Source organism: Coregonus clupeaformis, chromosome 12 (genome assembly GCF_020615455.1).
Source record: "Coregonus clupeaformis isolate EN_2021a chromosome 12, ASM2061545v1, whole genome shotgun sequence".
Classification (NCBI taxonomy): domain Eukaryota; kingdom Metazoa; phylum Chordata; class Actinopteri; order Salmoniformes; family Salmonidae; genus Coregonus; species Coregonus clupeaformis.
The window spans coordinates 2,859,315-2,882,959 of NC_059203.1; the positions used below are offsets into that span (position 1 = coordinate 2,859,315).

The following is a 23,645-nucleotide window of genomic DNA, read 5'->3' on the forward strand; positions in this document are numbered from 1 at the left end:
GTGAAACCGGTAGTGGATCCTCCACCGGACACTTACGTTGGTTCTGGACCTCCGTCAGACCGGTAGAAAGGTTCCCGAACTGACAACGCGATCTCCTGTAGTACCGTGCTATGATGGCCCAACATCTTCTCCTGCTGGGTAATAGCATGGCGAACAGAGTCCAGGTCCGCTGGGTTCATTACTGGCCGGATCGTTCTGTCACGGTTTACTATGCCAGAACCCAGAAGCAGACCAGGACAAGGTACGTTGAGAGAAAGGTGAGTGTTTATTTAATAGATTCCGAGTGAGGCTGAATAATCCAGGGAACAGAGCGGGTGGCGTGGATGGGTTGTTGAGGGTGCAGTGGTTGGTCCGGTACTGGCTCGGCAGCCGCCGACCATCAGGCAGAGGTTGGGTGAAGGTTCGGGTGAGAGACTGCAGACAGAACAAAAAAACGGAGGTCAGTACACAGCAAGTCACAAGGTGCAAAACAACAAAACTAACACTAATGGCTCAGAGGCTGATACGCTGACAAACATACTGTTCATAGCTAACGATCCGGCAGGAACTGGATGTTAGGCCAGAGCCTAAGAAGGGTGATGATCAGGACCAGGTGTGCAGATTGCTGATGGGATGCAGGTGCGGAAAACAAGAGCGCTCCCGGAGCGTTCCCGAACCCTCGGGAAACTGGAGATTACGAACCGGAACACTAGTCACCAGACAGGACCCGACTCAGACAGCCGGGATCGTTACAGCATCTCTATACGCATGTACATTGAGGGACCCGGGATATCCGGTTATGTGACCTGATTTTTGTCTGTTTTGCTAATCCAGCTCATGGCAGGGCAGCATCTCCCGCAGGATTGTAGAGGCTATCTCCCTGTCGTATAGCAGCTAGCGGTGTATGCGCCGACTTCATTTGTGCTGCGTTGAGTTGGGCATCAACACACACTGTTGTGTGGTTTTATTGCTTGGATGTCACTGCTACCAGTGTAGCCCACAGTGTGCTTACAGCTGGGACAGAGGAAAATCACTAGGCAGCGCACCATGTGCAATACCCAGGTCAGGTCTGGGTGGTCTGCCATGGGGCGTTTTATTTAATATCCGTTGGGGTAGGCTTGGGTGGGATTCCATTTCCCCATAGTATGTTATACCGAAGTTGACTGACTGAAAGGGAACGTAACGTTATGACTATAACTACTGTTCTCTGGAGGAGGGAAACAAGGTACAACTCCTGTTTGGCCCCACACCGCCCGTTCCTGGGCTCGGTGAAGAGCGGTATTCAATTGAAGGAATGAATCTGAGCCTCACTCTTATCACCTGTGGAAGACGGAGCTTCCAACGAGGCGCAGATTTCATTGGCTTTGTCAGGCACGATTTTGGTTCCTTCAGCGAACAGTAGCTATAGTCATAACGTTACGTTTTCAACAGTCTCCAATGGTCTCCAACAGTACTCACTGTTCCTGGAAAGTCTTCAATGGTCAGTCTTGACCAAAGGAAGACATCACCTCCACTGCATTGCCACTATCAGGATTTGGCTCTACTTTAGCCTCTATTACCCAAACAATGCACCTTAATCCACTTAGATCCTCTTAGTTGTGTGGGCTGTCTTCGTAAGGCATTGGCTAGGTAGCTTTTGTCACGGTTTACTAAGCCAGAACCCAGAAGCAGACCAGGACAAGGTGAGTTGAAACGAAGGTGAGTATTTATTTAACAGATTCCAAAAAGCGAGGTAGAATAATCCAGGGGACAGAGCGGGACGGCGGAGATGAGTTGGTGGAGGTGCAGTGGTGGATCCAAGAATGGCTCGGCAGCCGCCGACAACCAGGCAGGGGTTGGGTGAAGGTTCCGGGAGATTGACTGCAGATAGAAACAAAACGGAGGTAAGTACACGGCAAGCCAACAAGGTGCAAAACAACAAAACTAACGCTAGAAACTCCAAGGCTGATACACTGACAAACATACTGTTCATGGCTAACGATCCGGCAGGGAATGGATGTTAGGCCAGAGCCTAAGAAGGGTGATGATCAGGACCAGGTGTGCAGATTGCTGATGGGATGCAGGTGCGGAAATCAAGAGAGCTCCCCGGAGCGTTCCAGAACCCTCGGGAAACTGGAGATCACGAACAGAAAAACTAGTCCACAGACAGGACCCGACTCAGACTGCCGGAATCGTTACAGTACCCCCCTCCGACGAACGCCACCGGGCGGACTCCCGGAGCGCCAGGATGGAGGCGGTAGAAGTCACGGATGAGGTCAGCATCTAGGATCTGTCGCCGCGGAATCCAACTCCTCTCTTCCGGACCATACCCCTCCCAGTCCACGAGATACTGGAAACCCCGGCCCCGCCGTCTGGAATCCATAATGCGTCGCACCGTGTAGGCAGGACCACCTCCGATCATCCGAGGAGGAGGAGGAGGAGGTGGAGGAGGCAACAGAGGACTGAGGAAAACAGGCTTGAGGCAGGAGACATGAAAGGTGGGATGGACTCTGAGCGTCCTCGGGAGTTTGAGTCGAACTGCCACCGGATTGATCACCTTCTCCACCACAAACGGACCAATGAACTTCGGTAACAACTTCCTAGACTCAGTCCGTAAAGGAAGATCCCGTGTGGCCAACCAGACCCCTATCTCCGATGGTATAGGTGGGAGCGGGGATCCGGCGACGATTCGCCTGGAGCTGATACCGGTCCGAAACTCTAAGGAGTGCCTTTCTGGCCCGATGCCAGGTCCGGTGGCAACGACGAATATGGGCCTGAACAGAAGGCACTGAGAGCTCCTTCTCCTGAGAAGGGAACAAGGGAGGTTGGTAGCCATACCGGCACTGGAAGGGAGACATCCCAGTGGCAGATGTAGGGAGAGTATTGTGGGCATACTCAACCCAAGGCAACTGAGAGACCCAGGAGGTGGGGTTGGAAGAGGCCAGGCAGCGTAGCGTGGATTCCATCTTCTGGTTGGCTCTCTCCGCCTGACCATTGGATTGGGGGTGAAAACCAGATGTGAGACTGACTGTAGCTCCAATGGCCAAACAGAAGGACTTCCAGACAGCAGAGGTAAACTGAGGGCCATGGTCGGAAACGATATCACTGGGCAAACCCGTGGACCCTGAAAACCTCCCTAACCAGGATCTCGGACGTCTCCGAGGCAGAGGGAAGCTTGGCAATTGGCACAAAGTGGGCGAACTTGCTGAATCTGTCCACGATAGTCAGAACGACCGTGTTCCCCTCAGAAGCGGGCAACCCAGTGACAAAGTCCAGGGCCAGATGCGACCATGGTCGCCGGGGAATAGGAAGGGGGTGAAGTAGTCCAGAGCTGGGCCGATTGGTACCCTTATTCTGCGCACACACTGGACAGGCAGCAACATAACCCCGAGTATCCTCGGCCATGGCAGGCCACCAAAACGTCTGCGAAGAAACGCCATCGTCCGAGCCACGCCAGGGCGACAAGCCATCTTGCTGGCGTGGGACCATTTGAGGACCGCAGGACGAACCGACTCAGGCACAAACAACCGACCCGGGTGGACCGTTACCGGGACCGGGCTGCGTCCGAAGAGCCGCCATCACCTCCTCCTCAATCTTCCACCTAACAGCTCCCACGACGCAGTTCCGGGGGAGGATTGTCTCGGTCTTGGACCCACTCTCCTCCGTCTTGGAGAACATCCGAGACAAGGCGTCCGCCTTGCCATTCTTAGATCCAGGTCGGAACGTCAGGGCAAAATTGAATCGTCCGAAAAACAACGACCACCTGGCCTGGACGGGAGTTGAGACGTCTAGCCGATTGCACGTAAGCAAGATTCTTGTGGTCAGTCCAGACAATAAACGGTTGCTCCGCCCCCTCCAACCAGTGGCGCCACTCCTCCAAGGCAAGTTTCACCGCGAGAAGCTCCCGGTTACCCACATCGTAATTCCTCTCCGCAGGCGAAAGGCGACGAGAGTAGTAGGCGCAGGGATGGAGCTTACTGTCCGTGGAGCATCGCTGCGACAGGATGGCGCCAACTCCCACATCAGACGCGTCCCACTTCAACGAGCGAACTGACGGGCCGTGTCCGGTTGAGAGAGAATCGGTGCGTTGGTGAATCGCCTCTTCAAATCCAGAAACGCTCGATCCGCCTCCGGACTCCACTTGAAGCTCCTGATACTGGAAGTCAAGGCAGTTAACGGAGCGGCCACACGGCTGTAATCCCGGATGAATCTGCGGTAGAAATTCGCAAACCCCAAAAATCTCTGGAGCTGCAATCTCGTACCGGGCTGGGCCCATTCCAGAACCGCTCTAACCTTCTCCTGGTCCATCCTAATCTCTCCCCTGGAGATGATGTACCCGAGAAAGGATGTCGTGTGGGCGTGAAACTCGCACTTCTCGGCCTTCACGAACAGGCGATTCTCCAACAATCGCTGCAGAACCTGCCGGACATGCTGGACGTGGTCGGAAGGTTCCTTCGAGAAGATCAGAATGTCATCCAGGTAAACAAACACAAAGAGACCGATCATATCTCTCAGGACGTCGCTCACCATACTCTGGAATACCGCTGGAGCATTGGTCAGTCCAAACGGCATCACCTGATACTCAAGTGACCCATCGGTGTATTGAAACCCGTCAACCACTCGTCTCCCTCTCTGATCCGGACCATGTGATACGCATTGCGTAGGTCTAGCTTGGTGAACACCGTAGCACCCTGTAAGGAGTCGAAGGCAGAACTCATCAAGGGCAGGGGATACTTGTTCTTGACCGTGATGTCATTCAACCCCCGATAATCAATACACGGTCGAAGAGAGCCATCCTTCTTACCCACAAAGAAGAATCCTGCCCCCAGGGGTGATGACGAGGGACGAACGAGACCAGCAGCTAGGGACTCCTTGATGTAGGTCTCCAAAGCCTCACGTTCAGGGCGGGAGATACTGTATAACCTTCCCTTGGGGTAAACAGCTCCAGGGAACAGGTTGATGGCACAATCATATGGTCGGTGGGGAGGGAGTGACAGAGCCTTCTGCTTACTGAACACTTCCCCCAAATCGTGATATGTCTCGGGAACCAGGGACAAATCTGGGGGGTTTAGCCTCAATCACCTGACTGGGAACCGAATGGGGACAGGCAGTCTTGAGACAGTTAGCATGACAATCAAGGCTCCAACTCGTTACCTTGCCCGTCACCCAATCGAACGTGGGATTGTGTTCCTTCAGCCAGGGGTATCCAAGGACCAGAGGAACATGGGAAGACGGCAGAATGAAGAATGAAATCATCTCCGAATGATTCCCGACAACAGCATCTTAACCGGTTCAGTCCTCATCGTGATACGTGCCAGACTACTGCCGTTCAGAGTGGTCGCTTCAATGGCTTCCGGCAATTGCTCCTTGGAAAGCCCCAGCTGTTCCACCAACTCGGCATCAAGAAAGCTTCCATCGGCACCTGAATCGATAAAAGCGTTAAGCGCTAAGCTCTGATTCCTGTTCACAAGGGTAGCCGGGAAACGGGGTCTGACAGAGGTACTGAGAGGTTGAAACTGGCTCGCTAAAAGTCCTCCCAACTTTAGCGAGCCGGGCAGTTTGACGACCGCCGGGAACAAGTGGAGATGTAATGTCCCGAGCTACCACAGTAGAGGCAGCAGTTGGTCCTACGTCTATGTTGACGCTCCTCCTTGGTTAACCCGTGCCGCCCCCACTTGCATGGGTTCAGAATCGGGAGAGAGGACCTCTCCACTAATCCATTGTGGTGGAGAATGATCGACGTGTTCTGGTCCACCACCCGACCCGACTGGGAACTGAGAAGCTGATCGATTGGACGGACCCCATTGCTTCTCCCTCCTTCGCTCTCGGACTCGATTATCCACCCGAATAGACAAGGCTACCAAGCTGTCCAGGTCACTAGGCTCCGGATAGGAGATCAACTCATCCTTGAGCTGCTCCGACAGACCCTGGTAAAAGGCCGCTTGCAGAGACTCCTCGTTCCACCCACTCTCCACAGCCAACGTCTTGAACTCGATCACGAAGTCGGCCACGCTGCGAGTTCCTTGGCGAGCGAAAACAGGCGCCTAGCTGCGTCCCTCCCTCGGACGGAATGGTCGAAGAGCTTCCTCATCTCGGCCGTGAACCCCTGGTATGAAGCCATGCAGGGATCCTGTCGTTCCCAAACGGCTGAAGCCCACTCCAGCGCTCGACCACGCAGCAACTCAATCACAAAGGCTATCCTAGCCTTGTCTGTGGCATAAGAGTAGGGCTGTAGATCGAACACTAATCCACACTGCATAAGGAAGGAACGGCATCTTCCCAGCTCCCCCTCATATTTATCCGGCGTCGGAACCTTGGGCTCACGGATGGACACAGCTTCAGAAGCGGCAGGCGAGATGGGTGAAACCGGTAGTGGATCCTCCACCGGACACTTACGTTGGTTCTGGACCTCCGTCAGACCGGTAGAAAGGTTCCGAACTGACAACGCGATCTCCTGTAGTACCGTGCTATGATGGCCCAACATCTTCTCCTGCTGGGTAATAGCATGGCGAACAGAGTCCAGGTCCGCTGGGTTCATTACTGGCCGGATCGTTCTGTCACGGTTTACTATGCCAGAACCCAGAAGCAGACCAGGACAAGGTACGTTGAGAGAAAGGTGAGTGTTTATTTAATAGATTCCGAGTGAGGCTGAATAATCCAGGGAACAGAGCGGGTGGCGTGGATGGGTTGTTGAGGGTGCAGTGGTTGGTCCGGTACTGGCTCGGCAGCCGCCGACCATCAGGCAGAGGTTGGGTGAAGGTTCCGGGTGAGAGACTGCAGACAGAACAAAAAAACGGAGGTCAGTACACAGCAAGTCACAAGGTGCAAAACAACAAAACTAACACTAATGGCTCAGAGGCTGATACGCTGACAAACATACTGTTCATAGCTAACGATCCGGCAGGAACTGGATGTTAGGCCAGAGCCTAAGAAGGGTGATGATCAGGACCAGGTGTGCAGATTGCTGATGGGATGCAGGTGCGGAAAACAAGAGCGCTCCCCGGAGCGTTCCCGAACCCTCGGGAAACTGGAGATTACGAACCGGAACACTAGTCACCAGACAGGACCCGACTCAGACAGCCGGGATCGTTACAGCATCTCTATACGCATGTACATTGAGGGACCCGGGATATCCGGTTATGTGACCTGATTTTTGTCTGTTTTGCTAATCCAGCTCATGGCAGGGCAGCATCTCCCGCAGGATTGTAGAGGCTATCTCCCTGTCGTATAGCAGCTAGCGGTGTATGCGCCGACTTCATTTGTGCTGCGTTGAGTTGGGCATCAACACACACTGTTGTGTGGTTTTATTGCTTGGATGTCACTGCTACCAGTGTAGCCCACAGTGTGCTTACAGCTGGGACAGAGGAAAATCACTAGGCAGCGCACCATGTGCAATACCCAGGTCAGGTCTGGGTGGTCTGCCATGGGGCGTTTTATTTAATATCCGTTGGGGTAGGCTTGGGTGGGATTCCATTTCCCCATAGTATGTTATACCGAAGTTGACTGACTGAAAGGGAACGTAACGTTATGACTATAACTACTGTTCTCTGGAGGAGGGAAACAAGGTACAACTCCTGTTTGGCCCCACACCGCCCGTTCCTGGGCTCGGTGAAGAGCAGTATTCAATTGAAGGAATGAATCTGAGCCTCACTCTTATCACCTGTGGAAGACGGAGCTTCCAACGAGGCGCAGATTTCATTGGCTTTGTCAGGCACGATTTTGGTTCCTTCAGCGAACAGTAGCTATAGTCATAACGTTACGTTTTCAACAGTCTCCAATGGTCTCCAACAGTACTCACTGTTCCTGGAAAGTCTTCAATGGTCAGTCTTGACCAAAGGAAGACATCACCTCCACTGCATTGCCACTATCAGGATTTGGCTCTACTTTAGCCTCTATTACCCAAACAATGCACCTTAATCCACTTAGATCCTCTTAGTTGTGTGGGCTGTCTTCGTAAGGCATTGGCTAGGTAGCTTTTGTCACGGTTTACTAAGCCAGAACCCAGAAGCAGACCAGGACAAGGTGAGTTGAAACGAAGGTGAGTATTTATTTAACAGATTCCAAAAACGATGTAGAATAATCCAGGGGACAGAGCGGACGGCGGAGATGAGTTGGTGGAGGTGCAGTGGTGGATCCAAGAATGGCTCGGCAGCCGCCGACAACCAGGCAGGGGTTGGGTGAAGGTTCCGGGAGATTGACTGCAGATAGAAACAAAACGGAGGTAAGTACACGGCAAGCCAACAAGGTGCAAAACAACAAAACTAACGCTAGAAACTCCAAGGCTGATACACTGACAAACATACTGTTCATGGCTAACGATCCGGCAGGGAATGGATGTTAGGCCAGAGCCTAAGAAGGGTGATGATCAGGACCAGGTGTGCAGATTGCTGATGGGATGCAGGTGCGGAAATCAAGAGAGCTCCCCGGAGCGTTCCAGAACCCTCGGGAAACTGGAGATCACGAACAGAAAAACTAGTCCACAGACAGGACCCGACTCAGACTGCCGGAATCGTTACAGTACCCCCTCCGATGACGCCACCGGGCGGACTCCCGGAGCGCCAGGATGGAGGCGGTAGAAGTCACGGATGAGGTCAGCATCTAGGATCTGTCGCCGCGGAATCCAACTCCTCTCTTCCGGACCATACCCCTCCCAGTCCACGAGATACTGGAAACCCCGGCCCCGCCGTCTGGAATCCATAATCGTCGCACCGTGTAGGCAGGACCACCTCCGATCATCCGAGGAGGAGGAGGAGGAGGTGGAGGAGGCAACAGAGGACTGAGGAAAACAGGCTTGAGGCAGGAGACATGAAAGGTGGGATGGACTCTGAGCGTCCTCGGGAGTTTGAGTCGAACTGCCACCGGATTGATCACCTTCTCCACCACAAACGGACCAATGAACTTCGGTAACAACTTCCTAGACTCAGTCCGTAAAGGAAGATCCCGTGTGGCCAACCAGACCCTATCTCCGATGCTATAGGTGGGAGCGGGGATCCGGCGACGATTCGCCTGGAGCTGATACCGGTCCGAAACTCTAAGGAGTGCCTTTCTGGCCCGATGCCAGGTCCGGTGGCAACGGCGAATATGGGCCTGAACAGAAGGCACTGAGAGCTCCTTCTCCTGAGAAGGGAACAAGGGAGGTTGGTAGCCATACCGGCACTGGAAGGGAGACATCCCAGTGGCAGATGTAGGGAGAGTATTGTGGGCATACTCAACCCAAGGCAACTGAGAGACCCAGGAGGTGGGGTTGGAAGAGGCCAGGCAGCGTAGCGTGGATTCCATCTTCTGGTTGGCTCTCTCCGCCTGACCATTAGATTGGGGGTGAAAACCAGATGTGAGACTGACTGTAGCTCCAATGGCCAAACAGAAGGACTTCCAGACAGCAGAGGTAAACTGAGGGCCACGGTCGGAAACGATATCACTGGGCAACCCGTGGACCCTGAAAACCTCCCTAACCAGGATCTCGGACGTCTCCGAGGCAGAGGGAAGCTTGGCAATTGGCACAAAGTGGGCGAACTTGCTGAATCTGTCCACGATAGTCAGAACGACCGTGTTCCCCTCAGAAGCGGGCAACCCAGTGACAAAGTCCAGGGCCAGATGCGACCATGGTCGCGGGGAATAGGAAGGGGGGTGAAGTAGTCCAGAGCTGGGCCGATTGGTACCCTTATTCTGCGCACACACTGGACAGGCAGCAACATAACCCCGAGTATCCTCGGCCATGGCAGGCCACCAAAAAGCGTCTGCGAAGAAACGCCATCGTCCGAGCCACGCCAGGGTGACAAGCCATCTTGCTGGCGTGGGACCATTTGAGGACCGCAGGACGAACCGACTCAGGCACAAACAACCGACCGGGTGGACCGTTACCGGGACCGGGCTGCGTCCGAAGAGCCGCCATCACCTCCTCCTCAATCTTCCACCTAACAGCTCCCACGACGCAGTTCCGGGGGAGAATTGTCTCGGTCTTGGACCCACTCTCCTCCGTCTTGGAGAACATCCGAGACAAGGCGTCCGCCTTGCCATTCTTAGATCCAGGTCGGAACGTCAGGGAAAAATTGAATCGTCCGAAAAACAACGACCACCTGGCCTGACGGGAGTTGAGACGTCTAGCCGATTGCACGTAAGCAAGATTCTTGTGGTCAGTCCAGACAATAAACGGTTGCTCCGCCCCCTCCAACCAGTGGCGCCACTCCTCCAAGGCAAGTTTCACCGCGAGAAGCTCCCGGTTACCCACATCGTAATTCCTCTCCGCAGGCGAAAGGCGACGAGTAGTAGGCGCAGGGATGGAGCTTACTGTCCGTGGAGCATCGCTGCGACAGGATGGCGCCAACTCCCACATCAGACGCGTCCACTTCAACGACGAACTGACGGGCCGTGTCCGGTTGAGAGAGAATCGGTGCGTTGGTGAATCGCCTCTTCAAATCCAGAAACGCTCGATCCGCCTCCGGATTCCACTTGAAGCTCCTGATACTGGAAGTCAAGGCAGTTAACGGAGCGGCCACACGGCTGTAATCCCGGATGAATCTGCGGTAGAAATTCGCAAACCCCAAAAAATCTCTGGAGCTGCAATCTCGTACCGGGCTGGGCCCATTCCAGAACCGCTCTAACCTTCTCCTGGTCCATCCTAATCTCTCCCCTGGAGATGATGTACCCGAGAAAGGATGTCGTGTGGGCGTGAAACTCGCACTTCTCGGCCTTCACGAACAGGCGATTCTCCAACAATCGCTGCAGAACCTGCCGGACATGCTGGACGTGGTCGGAAGGTTCCTTCGAGAAGATCAGAATGTCATCCAGGTAAACAAACACAAAGAGACCGATCATATCTCTCAGGACGTCGCTCACCATACTCTGGAATACCGCTGGAGCATTGGTCAGTCCAAACGGCATCACCTGATACTCGAAGTGACCCATCGGTGTATTGAAACCCGTCAACCACTCGTCTCCCTCTCTGATCCGGACCATGTGATACGCATTGCGTAGGTCTAGCTTGGTGAACACCGTAGCACCCTGTAAGGAGTCGAAGGCAGAACTCATCAAGGGCAGGGGATACTTGTTCTTGACCGTGATGTCATTCAACCCCCCGATAATCAATACACGGTCGAAGAGAGCCATCCTTCTTACCCACAAAGAAGAATCCTGCCCCCAGGGGTGATGACGAGGACGAACGAGACCAGCAGCTAGGGACTCCTTGATGTAGGTCTCCAAAGCCTCACGTTCAGGGCGGGAGATACTGTATAACCTTCCCTTGGGGTAAACAGCTCCAGGGAACAGGTTGATGGCACAATCATATGGTCGGTGGGGGAGGGAGTGACAGAGCCTTCTGCTTACTGAACACTTCCCCAAATCGTGATATGTCTCGGGAACCAGGGACAAATCTGGGGGTTTAGCCTCAATCACCTGACTGGGAACCGAATGGGGACAGGCAGTCTTGAGACAGTTAGCATGACAATCAAGGCTCCAACTCGTTACCTTGCCCGTCACCCAATCGAACGTGGGATTGTGTTCCTTCAGCCAGGGGTATCCAAGGACCAGAGGAACATGGGAAGACGGCAGAATGAAGAATGAAATCATCTCCGAATGATTCCCCGACAACAGCATCTTAACCGGTTCAGTCCTCATCGTGATACGTGCCAGACTACTGCCGTTCAGAGTGGTCGCTTCAATGGCTTCCGGCAATTGCTCCTTGGAAAGCCCCAGCTGTTCCACCAACTCGGCATCAAGAAAGCTTCCATCGGCACCTGAATCGATAAAGCGTTAATCGCTAAGCTCTGATTCCTGTTCACAAGGGTAGCCGAGAAACGGGGTCTGACAGAGGTACTGAGAGGTTGAAACTGGCTCGCTAAAAGTCCTCCCAACTTTAGCGAGCCGGGCAGTTTGACGACCGCCGGGAACAAGTGGAGATGTAATGTCCCGAGCTACCACAGTAGAGGCAGCAGTTGGTCTTACGTCTATGTTGACGCTCCTCCTTGGTTAACCCGTGCCGCCCCACTTGCATGGGTTCAGAATCGGGAGAGAGGACCTCTCCACTAATCCTTTGTGGTGGAGAATGATCGACGGGTTCTGGTCCACCACCCGACCCGACTGGGAACTGAGAAGCTGATCGACTGGGACGGACCCCATTGCTTCTCCCTCCTTCGCTCTCGGACTCGATTATCCACCCGAATAGACAAGGCTACCAAGCTGTCCAGGTCACTAGGCTCCGGATAGGAGATCAGCTCATCCTTGAGCTGCTCCGACAGACCCTGGTAAAAGGCCGCTTGCAGAGACTCCTCATTCCACCCACTCTCCACAGCCAACGTCTTGAACTCGATCACGAAGTCGGCCACGCTGCGAGTTCCTTGGTGGAGCGAAAACAGGCGCCTAGCTGCGTCCCTCCCTCGGACGGAATGGTCGAAGAGCTTCCTCATCTCGGCCGTGAACCCCTGGTATGAAGCCATGCAGGGGTCTTGTCGTTCCCAAACGGCTGAAGCCCACTCCAGCGCTCGACCACGCAGCAACTCAATCACAAAGGCTATCCTAGCCTTGTCTGTGGCATAAGAGTAGGGCTGTAGATCGAACACTAACCCACACTGCATAAGGAAAGAACGGCATCTTCCCAGCTCCCCCCCTCATATTTATCCGGCGTCGGAACCTTGGGCTCACGGAAGGACACCGCTTCAGACGCGGCAGGCGAGATGGGTGAAACCGGTAGTGGATCCTCCACCGGAAACTTGCGCTGGTTCTGGACCTCCGTCAGACCGGTAGAAAGGTTCCGAACTGCCAACGCGATCTCCTGTAGCTCCGTGCTATGATGGCCCAACATCTTCTCCTGATGGGTAATGGCATGGCGAACAGAGTCCAGGTCCGCTGGGTTCATTACTGGCCGGATCGTTCTGTCACGGTTTACTAAGCCAGAACCCAGAAGCAGACCAGGACAAGGTGAGTTGAAACGAAGGTGAGTATTTATTTAACAGATTCCAAAAACGATGTAGAATAATCCAGGGGACAGAGCGGACGGCGGAGATGAGTTGGTGGAGGTGCAGTGGTGGATCCAAGAATGGCTCGGCAGCCGCCGACAACCAGGCAGGGGTTGGGTGAAGGTTCCGGGAGATTGACTGCAGATAGAAACAAAACGGAGGTAAGTACACGGCAAGCCAACAAGGTGCAAAACAACAAAACTAACGCTAGAAACTCCAAGGCTGATACACTGACAAACATACTGTTCATGGCTAACGATCCGGCAGGGAATGGATGTTAGGCCAGAGCCTAAGAAGGGTGATGATCAGGACCAGGTGTGCAGATTGCTGATGGGATGCAGGTGCGGAAATCAAGAGAGCTCCCCGGAGCGTTCCAGAACCCTCGGGAAACTGGAGATCACGAACAGAAAAACTAGTCCACAGACAGGACCCGACTCAGACTGCCGGAATCGTTACAGCTTTAGACTCTAAACTTAACTATTTCAAACCTGCCTTTCAGTGAAGTACGAGACCCAGAAGTTTGTGGTGGAGGAACTGAGCAACATCACCATGCCAGAGATGAAGGGCAATGAGGGTCGCTTCCAGTACACCATCAATGAGTAAGCCCTGGGCTGGGATCCATCCACCTTATCGATCCAATGTTGCTGCCGCTATGTTCCAATGGCTCCAGATCCTTTGATATCTGTGCCTATCAATGAACTGTGGGTAGTGTCTGTCTGGATTGATTTTCCAAGAACCTGGATTTCTAGAAGATGACCTATAAAGCTCAGCAACTGAATACTCCCTTTCAAAAGATAAAGACCAGATGGCTTCGCTCACCACATGAAGTGAAAAAGAAAGGTGTGCAAAGTGATCTGTCTGGTCTACGAGGCTAGAACTTCTTCATCTTCTGTAAGAGAAAGTCCAGTAGCCAAGCTGACTTTATGGGTCATCTTCTAGAAATCCGGGTTCTTGGAAAATCAACACCAGTAGACAGCATTGCTACCCACTCACTGTTTCTGCTTTGGCCAACTTCAACCAACTGGCAACCAGGCTACAAGATTGCGGCTACTAAAAGGGAACTTCTGGTGAATTTCATGTGAATTTCTAGTGACTTTCTAGTATCAGCCCAAGCACTGATCCAAGTGTCTTCCTTCCTGTGGTTCAGGGTGAAAATAACTGAGTTGAACCTGACCTACGCTGACCTGGCCTTCCAGCCTGGTCTGGGACTGCTCTTCGAGGTGCAGAACTCCTCCATCGCCCTCAGTTTCCAGAGACGCGTCCTATACTGGTTCTTGTAAGTCTTTCTCTCTATCCTCTATGGTCTCTCTAGTGCATTTGACAAGAAAATAATGGGTTTGTATGCAAAATAATGCCTGTGGTGAAATACTCACAATAGTATATTGTATAGCCTTGAGGAGTTCAGTCATACAGAGGTAGGCTAGATTGATGACTCATCTCCTTTGAAGTCAAACTTCAGAGATAATCGATGTCCAAGAAGAGTTTCTTGGAAGTGCTTACCTTTTGATGCTACTTAATGTGGTTGAGATGATGACGTTGATGAGGATGATGATGATCTGAGAAGGTGTCTTCTCCATGGTCTTGTAGCTATGACACCGGAGCCATCAACGCCTCTGCAGAAGGCGTGAACATCCACACTGTCCTGCACATGACCAAAGATGAGTTGGGCCGTCTCAAGATCTCCAACATCACCTGTGATGCCTCCATCGCCAAAATGAAAATGAAGTTCACTGGCACCTTGGGGTAAATCCTGTTGAGAGTTTTTTTTTGTATGCTTGAGCTGCTTTCTTGATCAGTGGCCATATGTATCAAGCATCTTAGAGTAGGAGTACTGATCTAGGATCAGGTTCTCCCTGTCTATAATAATTGTATTCATTATGATCTAAAAGGCAGAGAACCTAAACTTGCGTGCAATGTGGAGCTATTAGTCGGTCTTGAATCAAGAGAGACTAATTGCAGTGATGTAGGCTAGTAGCAGTATTTTTCAGCTAGTGATTTTTTTGACATGAGTGGGTGTAATCAGAGCCATGTATTTAGATATACGTCTCTGGGTGTAATTCAACTCTGCTTTACTCCTTTGCAGGAGGGTGTATGACTTCCTGGCGACGTTCTTGACCACAGGAATGCGCTTCCTTCTGAACCAACAGGTTCTGACAGATCAGTTGATTTCATTCTAGAATGCTGGTTTACGACGACATGTCAACACCTACGACTAAATCCTCATTGGTTGAGCTGGCAAATCAGCTGTTTACTGAGCATGAATATGTATGATGACTGTCACGCCCACACTGTTCTGTTCAGAGTGAATATGGCAAATAGGGGTAGACATAAAAGCTGAATTATTATTTTTGGAAGAAAATGTATTTACCTCATCTTGTAATGAATTATAGGTCATATTTAATTGAAATGTGGAGCACTGGACTGTTACTTTAACATGTCTGCTGTTTTCATAGATCTGCCCTGCCATGAACCATGCTGGTTTGGTTTTAATCAACTCATTGTTGGAGACAATTCCAGGTAAGATAGTACAGTGGTTCATTGGCAAATGCCTTGAGAGATTGGTTATAAACATAACTAACATTTTTTAAAAGAGTTTAAAATAACTTTTGCACGCAGAAAGAAAATGGTGTGCTTGTTTTGATTTCAACCCATCCAGTGCGAACTGAAGTGGACAAGTATGTGGGGATCGACTACTCTCTCCTAAGTGACCCAGTGGTGACTTCAAGGAGTCTTGACATGGATTTCAGGGTGAGTGAGATAGTCGATCGATAGCTAGCTATGCATTAGTTTCATGCATCATGGCCATATCATGTGTATATTATGTAGGTATGTTTTGGGTATTAAACCCTTTATTGGAGGGGTACCCAAGGACTTCATAACACACTCAAAACCACACATTATGCATTCATAAGCAGTACATATGACCGTGAGTTGATATTTTCATTATGTCACAGTAATGTCACTGATACTGCAACAATTATCAACATGTGGTTGTTGACATAATTGAACTGCTTATGAATGTGTTATGAAGCCCTTATGTAGGTACCCCTCAAATAAAATGTAATCTATTTTTGCATCTCTCTCTCCCTCTCTCTCACCCCCCCACAGGGCATGTTCTTTGAGCTCGGGAACGAGAGCAACACCTTGGTCAACTATGCCGTCAACCCAATCGTGAGAGAGTACGACCGCATGGTGTACCTGGGTCTGTCCGAGTACTTCTTTGACAGCGGGTTGTACTCCTATTATAAAGCCGGCATATTCCAAATGAATATCGCCAACGAGCGCGTAAGTATGAGTCCAGAGTCCCCCGTTATGTCTTGCAACCCTATTCCCTCCCCTGCATTTTAGCCTACACATTACTTAAGTTATTCTTAGCTCCAAGGTGTAAATTATTCCATATTGGCATATTGGCCTAAGAACTGGTGTCTGCTTCAGAGGTCGTGCCAGACATGTTGACACAGATTTTAATACGCAGTTGAGTCATCATTGGTACAGCACCTCTTTACATAATAAGGTGATCTGCCGCAAACCCAATCATTAAGAAAAAAAAAATACAAAATCTGTATAGAAAAAAGGGAGTCTGCATAGATGGAATTTCTGAGTGTTTCTTTTTTTTTTTTTTACAGCATACCAGTATTGTTCTGGTAGTAATATGACATGAATATAGTAATTTCAAATACATCCAATTGAATGCCTGTTGAATACTATGTTCTCAGATGCCAAAGGATCTGGAGCTGCTCCTCAGGACGACCTATTTTGGCACCCTTATGATGATGGTGAGGATATTCACTACCAGTCAGAAGTTTGGACATACCTACTCATTCAACGGTTTTTCTTTATTTTTACATTGTAGAATAATAGTGAAGACATCAAAACTATGAAATAACACATATCATGATGTAACCAAAAAAAGTCTTAAACAAATCAAAATATATTTTATATTTGAGGTCTGAGCAAGGGCCCCCCCCCCAACTGCCCCCCAAATAATAATAATTAAAACAATTATTATTATTTTTTGTGGGGAAACAGCTAACTTCCTACAATTCTACTCATTTTGCCATGGGGCAAAGAGAAACATTTGCAGTTTTATAGCTGATCTCATGCTATTCTACACATTTTGCCATGATGCTAAGGGGAAAATGCTGCTGTTTTTAAAGCTAGTTTCCTGCAATTCTACATACAGTATAATGCCATGGGGCAGAGGGAACAATTCACAGTTTTATAGCTAATCTCATGCTATTCTACACATTATGTTACACACGCGTGCATGTGTGTGTATCTCAGAACCCAGCCCTGGTGGAGTACCCTATCTCCCTGCAACTGGAGTTGAACTCAGCCCCCAAGACTACCATCAAGACCTCCGGGGCCACTGTGGCCGTCACCGCCATCGTCACAGTGATGGTGCTACCGCCCGGCACGGCGCCTGTTCAGCTCAGCAGCATGACCATGGTGAGGTTTTGTCTTCTCATGTTGTTCATTTGTCAGTTACTGATATTTCTCAAAAAATAAGAAAGGAAAAAACTCCATTAGAATGGTTGATAATTAGACTAAGGATTAGTTCTGTAGGAACGGAAGGATACATATTGTTTCAAATGCATCCTTCCTTCCTCCGTTCGTTGAGGTAATCACTGATATGTAAGTGAGTGGATAGCTCATTGCTTTCACCAGTCTTAGCCTGTCAGATTAGTGATTTCCTCAAGAAAAGCAGGGAGGAAGGAAGGGTGAAGACCAACGCACTGATAAAGCTTCTCTTTCTGTTCCTTGCAGGAGGCCAAATTCAATGCCAAGGTGTCCATGAAGGGCAAGAGACTGGCTGTCCATGCAGACTTGAGGAGGTAAGCATGCATGTATTCACACGCACGCACGCCATATCACTGTAGCATCACAGGCAAATTCAGAAAGTATTCTGTTTTTATCGACAGGTTTAAAATCTTCTCCAACCAGTCTGCTTTGGAATCACTGGCGGTAAGATTCTGTGCGCCTCTCTCTCTCTCTTTCTCATATATACTGTATAGTGCCTTCAGAAAGTATTCCACATTTTGTTGTGTTACAGCCTGAATTTAAAATAGATACAAATTTAGATTTTTTTTGTCACTGGCCTACACACAATACCCCTGGCGGGTAGGAGCGTTGGGCCAGTAACCGAAAGGTTGCTGGATCGTATCCCCGAGCTGACAAGGTAAAACTCTGTCATTCTGCCCCTGAACAAGGCAGTTAATCCACTGTTCCCCGGGCACCGATGACGTGGATGTCGATTAAGGCAGCCCCCCAGCACCTCTCTGATTCAGAGGGATTGGGTTAAATGCAGAAGACACATTTCAGTTGAATGCATTCAGTTGTACAACTGACTAGGTATCCCCCTTTCCCCATAATGTAAAAGTGTAATTATGTTTTTCGCCATTTTTACAAATTTATTTTAAATGACAAGCTAAAATGTCTTCAGTCAATAAGTATTCAACCCCTTTGTTATGGCAAGCCTGAGAAAGTTCAGGAGTAAAATGTGCTTAACAAATCACTTAATAAGTTGCATGGACTCACTCTGTGCAATAATAGTGTTTACATGATTTTTGAATGACTACCTCATCTCTGTACCCCACACATACAATTATCTGTAAGGTCGAGCAGTGAATTTCAACCACATAGACCAGGGAGGTTTTCCAATGCCTCGCAAAGAAGGGCACCTATTGGTAGATTGGTAAAAATGTAAAAGCAGACATTGAATATCCCTTTGAGCATGGTGAAGTTATTAATAACACTTTGGATTGTGTATCAATACACCCAGTCACTACAAAGATACAGGCCTCCTCCTTAAATCAGTTGCTGGAGAGGAAGGAAACTGCTCAGGGATTTCAGCATGAGGCCAATGGTGACTTTAAAACAGTTACAGAGTTTAATGGCTGTGATAGGAGAAAACAGAGGATGGATCAACAACATTGTAGTTACTCCACAATACTAACCTAATTGACAGAGTGAAAAGAAGGAAGCCTGTACAGAATACAAATATTCCAAAACATGCATCCTGTTTGCAACAAGGCACTAAAGTAATACTGCAAAAACTTTGGCAAAGCAATTAACTTTTTGTCCTGAATACAAAGTGTTATGTTTGGGGCAAATCCAATACATCACATTACTGAGTACCACTCTCACGCTCCATATTTTCAAGCATAGTGGTGGCTGCATCATGTTATGGGTATACTTGTAATCGGTAACATTACATTTACGCCATTTAGTGGACGCTCTTATCCAGAGCGACATACAGGAGCAATTAGGGTTAAGTGCCTTGCTCAAGGGCACATCGGCAGATTGTTCACCCTGTCGGTGACTCGAACCAGCAACCTTTCAGTTACTGGCCCAATGCTCTTAACAAGTAGGCTACCTGCCATCTGGGAGATGAATTCACCTTTCAGCAGGACAATAACCTAAAACACAAGGCCAAATCTACACTGGAGTTGCTTACCAAGAAGACAGTGAATGTTCCTGAGTGGCCAAGTGACAGTTTTGATTTAAATCTACTTGAAAATCTATGGCAAGACCTGAAAATGGTTGTCTAGCAATGATCAACAACCAATTTTACAGAGCTTGAAGAATTTTGAAAATAATAATGCGCAAATGTTAAACAATCCAGATGTGGAAAGCTCTTAGAGACTTACCCAGAAAGCCTTACAGCTGTAATCACTGCCAAAGGTGCTTCTACAAAGTATTGACACAGGGGTGTGAATACTAATGTAAATGAGATATTTCTGTGTTTCATTTTCAATAAATGTGCTAAAATATCTAAAAACATGTTTTCACTTTGTCATTATGGGGTATTGTGTATAGATGGTTAAGACAAAAAATATATTTAATCCATTTTGAATTTAGGCTGTAACACAACAAAATGTGGAATAAGTCAAGGGGAGTGAATACTTTCTGAAGGCACTGTAAGTTCACCACTGCCTTAACCAATAAAACAACACCTATTTCCACAGAGAAAAGTAAAGAAGCATAAAGGGATTTATTAAGAAATTAATTCAGAGAACATGGCTTGATAATGCAATTTTATTTTGTTTCTGTCTAGAATCAAAATATATATATATTTGACAGGCATTTCCATGTCGTTTGGATTTACTTGGGGATGCCTTTGAAGCTCTCCTATGGCAGGGGTGTCAAACTCATTTTTGCCCCAGGGGCCGCATTCGGTCTTCAGCGAGGTCCAGAGGGCCGCACTGGAAATTGGTTATATTTCCTCGACGTCAACATTTTCTAAAAATAGTCCTGTATTTATCGTTTTTGACATTTTCGATGCTGCTTGACTATCAAGCTTTCATTTAGGTGATTATTAGCGAGCTGGACACAGTCAAGAAACTGTATGGATGTAGGTCCGTTATAATTTCTACACAGTTTCGATTTGGTTTTACCCATTTTAAAGTATATTTAAAGTTAGGTTCCCCCTCCCCTAAAAAAGTATTGTTGCTCAAACCACCCGCGGCCCAGATTGGACCCCCTCGTGGGCCGCATCTGGCCTGCAGAACGTATGTTTGACACCCCTGTTCTATGGCATATAGGCCTACCCTTAAGGTGGTTCTGAGGAAAGAACACATTTTCAGGGAACAATGAGGAATTAAACTATTTGTAGGAATAATCCAACTCAGAAATCGCCCTTTGGACATCTGGGCAGCAGTCATAATCAGCTGAAAAAAGGCCTTCCGGCAAACCAAGGTCTGCTATCTCTTATCGTGACATGACTTACTTTAATGTATGATTGCTATTTATCGAATCACCTAACTATGTTTAATTGTCACTCGATTAAATTAATCATGTAACAATTAACTCATTAGGAATTTGGTGCACCACGGAAGAAGTTGTTTAACGAGTTACCATCTCCCGAATTAAACTCTTAGAAGATATATATGTTATATATCGATAACAGTCACTTATTAAATAATTACCTCTTATCAGTCCCATTCTGAACGTCATATAATCCTTGAACCTGCAAAAACCCTAACCTTATTGATGAATCAGCGATACACAAATTGGCTTAATTATTTATTTACTAACTAACTAAATAATAACACAATACAAACACACCCACACCTAGGTTATTGATTACTAACTTAATACAATGAAAACAGGTCCCTAGTGGACTGGACTAACATTAGCATGAATGCTTGGGTAGAAGGAGGGTCAGAGTGGAAGGGAGAGACAGATTCAAACTATCGTGGTTACTTTGGAAACTATGCTCATTTGGATTAGAAATGCAACATGTATTTACGTGTAGCTGTCCTCGATAGTTAAGTTGATGATGTAGGACTCTGGTTTGCCCACCAGAGATCCCAATGTCCTTGGTAGAGTTTCAAGTCGTAGTGCTGGTTAGAATGAATACTTCAGATGTACCAGCGGTTGTCTGAGAGGGATTGTCCTTCCCACCTCGTGTCTTTAGTGAAAGTTCTCTAGACGACTATACATGCCAGCTGCAGACTGAAATGATAAGGTCTAGTGCATTGTCTTCTTCTTCACCTCATGTAGAGGTTGAGAGTTTCATAGTTTCTCCATTTCAAACGTGTGGACTAACGTCTCACGTTTTCTAGTCTTTCTGGTCTAACCATTTTGTAACGTGTAGCTTCAGCTTCACGCTTCTTGGGCTTATACCGTAGTATGCTTGGTCTTCCTTTTGTAACGTTTAGCTCACGCTTCACGTCTGCTGGTCTTGTAGAGTGTCAACCATTTTAAGCAGTGGGCTTCCTGGTCTGGTAGAAATTCAACCATTTGCAACGTTTAGCTCACGCTTCACGTCTGCTGGTCTGAGGTGAATTTCGGCTTTTTATGCACTCGGGGTAAAAGGGGCATTCCATCATATTTGTGGTCATCTGGGCGTGGCCACTGACTGAGAACAAATCAATATGGAAAACAATCATCTCATCTAGAATGCTAAAATCACATTGTTATCTTCACAAAAGTATTATTATACTTAATCATTCATTTTATACAACAATTAGATGCTCTGTCTCTTTAGCTTATTCCCCTACAAGGCCCCCTGAAGACTATGTTCTGTCTCTTTAGCTTATTCCCCTACAAGGCCCCCTGAAGACTATGTTCTGTCTCTTTAGCTTATTCCCCTACAAGGCCCCCTGAAGACTATGTTCTGTCTCTTTAGCTTATTCCCCTACAAGGCCCACTGAAGACCATGCTGCAGATCTCAGTAGTACCCATCATCAACAGTAAGTATCATTTTATAGCTGATCAGTTTAACCCCACAATACATCATCAATATACATAAATCATGTAATTCAGGTAACAAAACCATAACCCAGTGTAATTCGTTATAAGACTGTTGACTTTAAACATTACATCTTTAATCGTTCATCCGGTGATTCAATTTCAGACTGGACCAAGAGAGGTGTCTCGATCCCTCTTGCAGATGGTTTGGACTTCATAGAGGAAGTGGTGGAGTATCATAATGTAAGTCTCAAGGCTTCTGTTGCTTCTGTTATGCAAGAACACCACATTCAATATAGTTCTATCAAATTGTGGCTGGTTCAATATTATCTGAAAGTAGAAATTATCATGAATAATTTTTTACAATCGTAGCCACCTACATCATCAACTTGACACCTCGGCCAATCACCAGGGCACGACGTCGTGGAACGTTCAGTTAGAAATAGGATATATTGTCTAGAACAAACCTCTCTGACATGTAGAATAAAGAATCACGTTGGCTCTATTCATAACATTTCACATCTGGAATGTTCCACAATGTTTGGCTTCTGAATGTGGCCCTGTTGATGTACAGCAGCCAATCACCTTCCCCACCCTTGACCTTTCACCCTTCAGGGTTACCTCATCATCGGGGCAAACCTACATTTCAGCAAGGGCCTGAGGGAGATGATCGAAAGGAAAATCCAGGCTGATGCCGAGAACACCATCTAAAGAGGATTCTCCACCTGCAATAGCCAAGGATATACATCTTAGATTATAGATAACACTCCATCCAATCCTGCGTTTCAATGTCACTTCCCTGTTGAACATGTAGTGGACTTTACTGTAAAGATTCCAAACCATGCAGATCCTAAATATTTCTACAGCTCCAAGATAATACACTAGGCTACCATGTGTCCAATTTCTGAGATACAAATTGGACAATTAAAATCATGCTTATGTATTACGATCGCCATAATAATACCGCAACTTAAGTATATTTTATCCAGTTGCCATTTTGAGAAGTGCTTTAAAATATACTTTTATACTGTTGCCTATTTTTGATAGTGTATAGAGAAATCAACAAGGTTGACATATCGATTCAAATTGAAATTCTTGCCTCAGAATGGCACATATGTGACTGCACTACTCAGAACAATACTTGACCTCTGTAATAATTGCCCATCGTCATGTCAATGCTCATTGTAATTTCATAGGAATTAATTGTGCAGCTCTGAACCATCCATTTAAAATGATGTTTAACTGTACAATATTCTCAACTTTAAAATAATTTCAAAATGTTTCTACAAACAAAACTACCTTCCTTTACCATTAGCCACAGAAGAGCTAGCTGGTAGGAAATACTGCATAAAAAATGTAATGTTGAGTGAATGTAAAAAACAAAACCCCTTTGTAAATATGGCTTTATACCTGCAATCGGAGTATTCAATAATCAACATACTTTCCTTACATGTGTAACTACATTCAGTATGACAGTGTTTAATAAATCAGTCGACAATTAATAAAATGACAAAACAACAATTTTCTTGTCATCGCTGCCAA

At 48.1% G+C, this 23,645-nt stretch overlaps 1 protein-coding gene across 5 annotated transcripts in view; it reads left to right on the top strand.

Annotated features, from left to right (window-relative positions):
* LOC121577969 (phospholipid transfer protein) overlaps positions 1-23,624 on the top strand; it is a 59,675-nt gene extending 36,051 nt beyond the window's left edge. For 4 of the 5 annotated variants that reach the window (XM_041891987.2, XM_041891985.2, XM_041891988.2 and 1 more), the window contains exons 3-16: positions 13,408-13,507; positions 14,056-14,184; positions 14,496-14,651; positions 14,992-15,055; positions 15,362-15,425; positions 15,565-15,656; positions 16,017-16,193; positions 16,625-16,684; positions 17,193-17,357; positions 17,676-17,743; positions 17,831-17,873; positions 22,042-22,105; positions 22,270-22,346; positions 22,719-23,624. In XM_041891987.2, coding sequence (XP_041747921.1) covers positions 13,408-13,507; positions 14,056-14,184; positions 14,496-14,651; positions 14,992-15,055; positions 15,362-15,425; positions 15,565-15,656; positions 16,017-16,193; positions 16,625-16,684; positions 17,193-17,357; positions 17,676-17,743; positions 17,831-17,873; positions 22,042-22,105; positions 22,270-22,346; positions 22,719-22,814 — 1,355 coding nt within the window. In that variant the 3' untranslated portion in view covers positions 22,815-23,624. Of the gene's footprint in view, positions 1-13,407; positions 13,508-14,055; positions 14,185-14,495; positions 14,652-14,991; positions 15,056-15,361; positions 15,426-15,564; positions 15,657-16,016; positions 16,194-16,624; positions 16,685-17,192; positions 17,358-17,675; positions 17,744-17,830; positions 17,874-21,900; positions 21,988-22,041; positions 22,106-22,269; positions 22,347-22,718 lie in introns of those variants that run through there. The other variant, XM_045223662.1, reaches the window with a different exon arrangement.
* Positions 23,625-23,645: the final 21 nt, after the last annotated feature.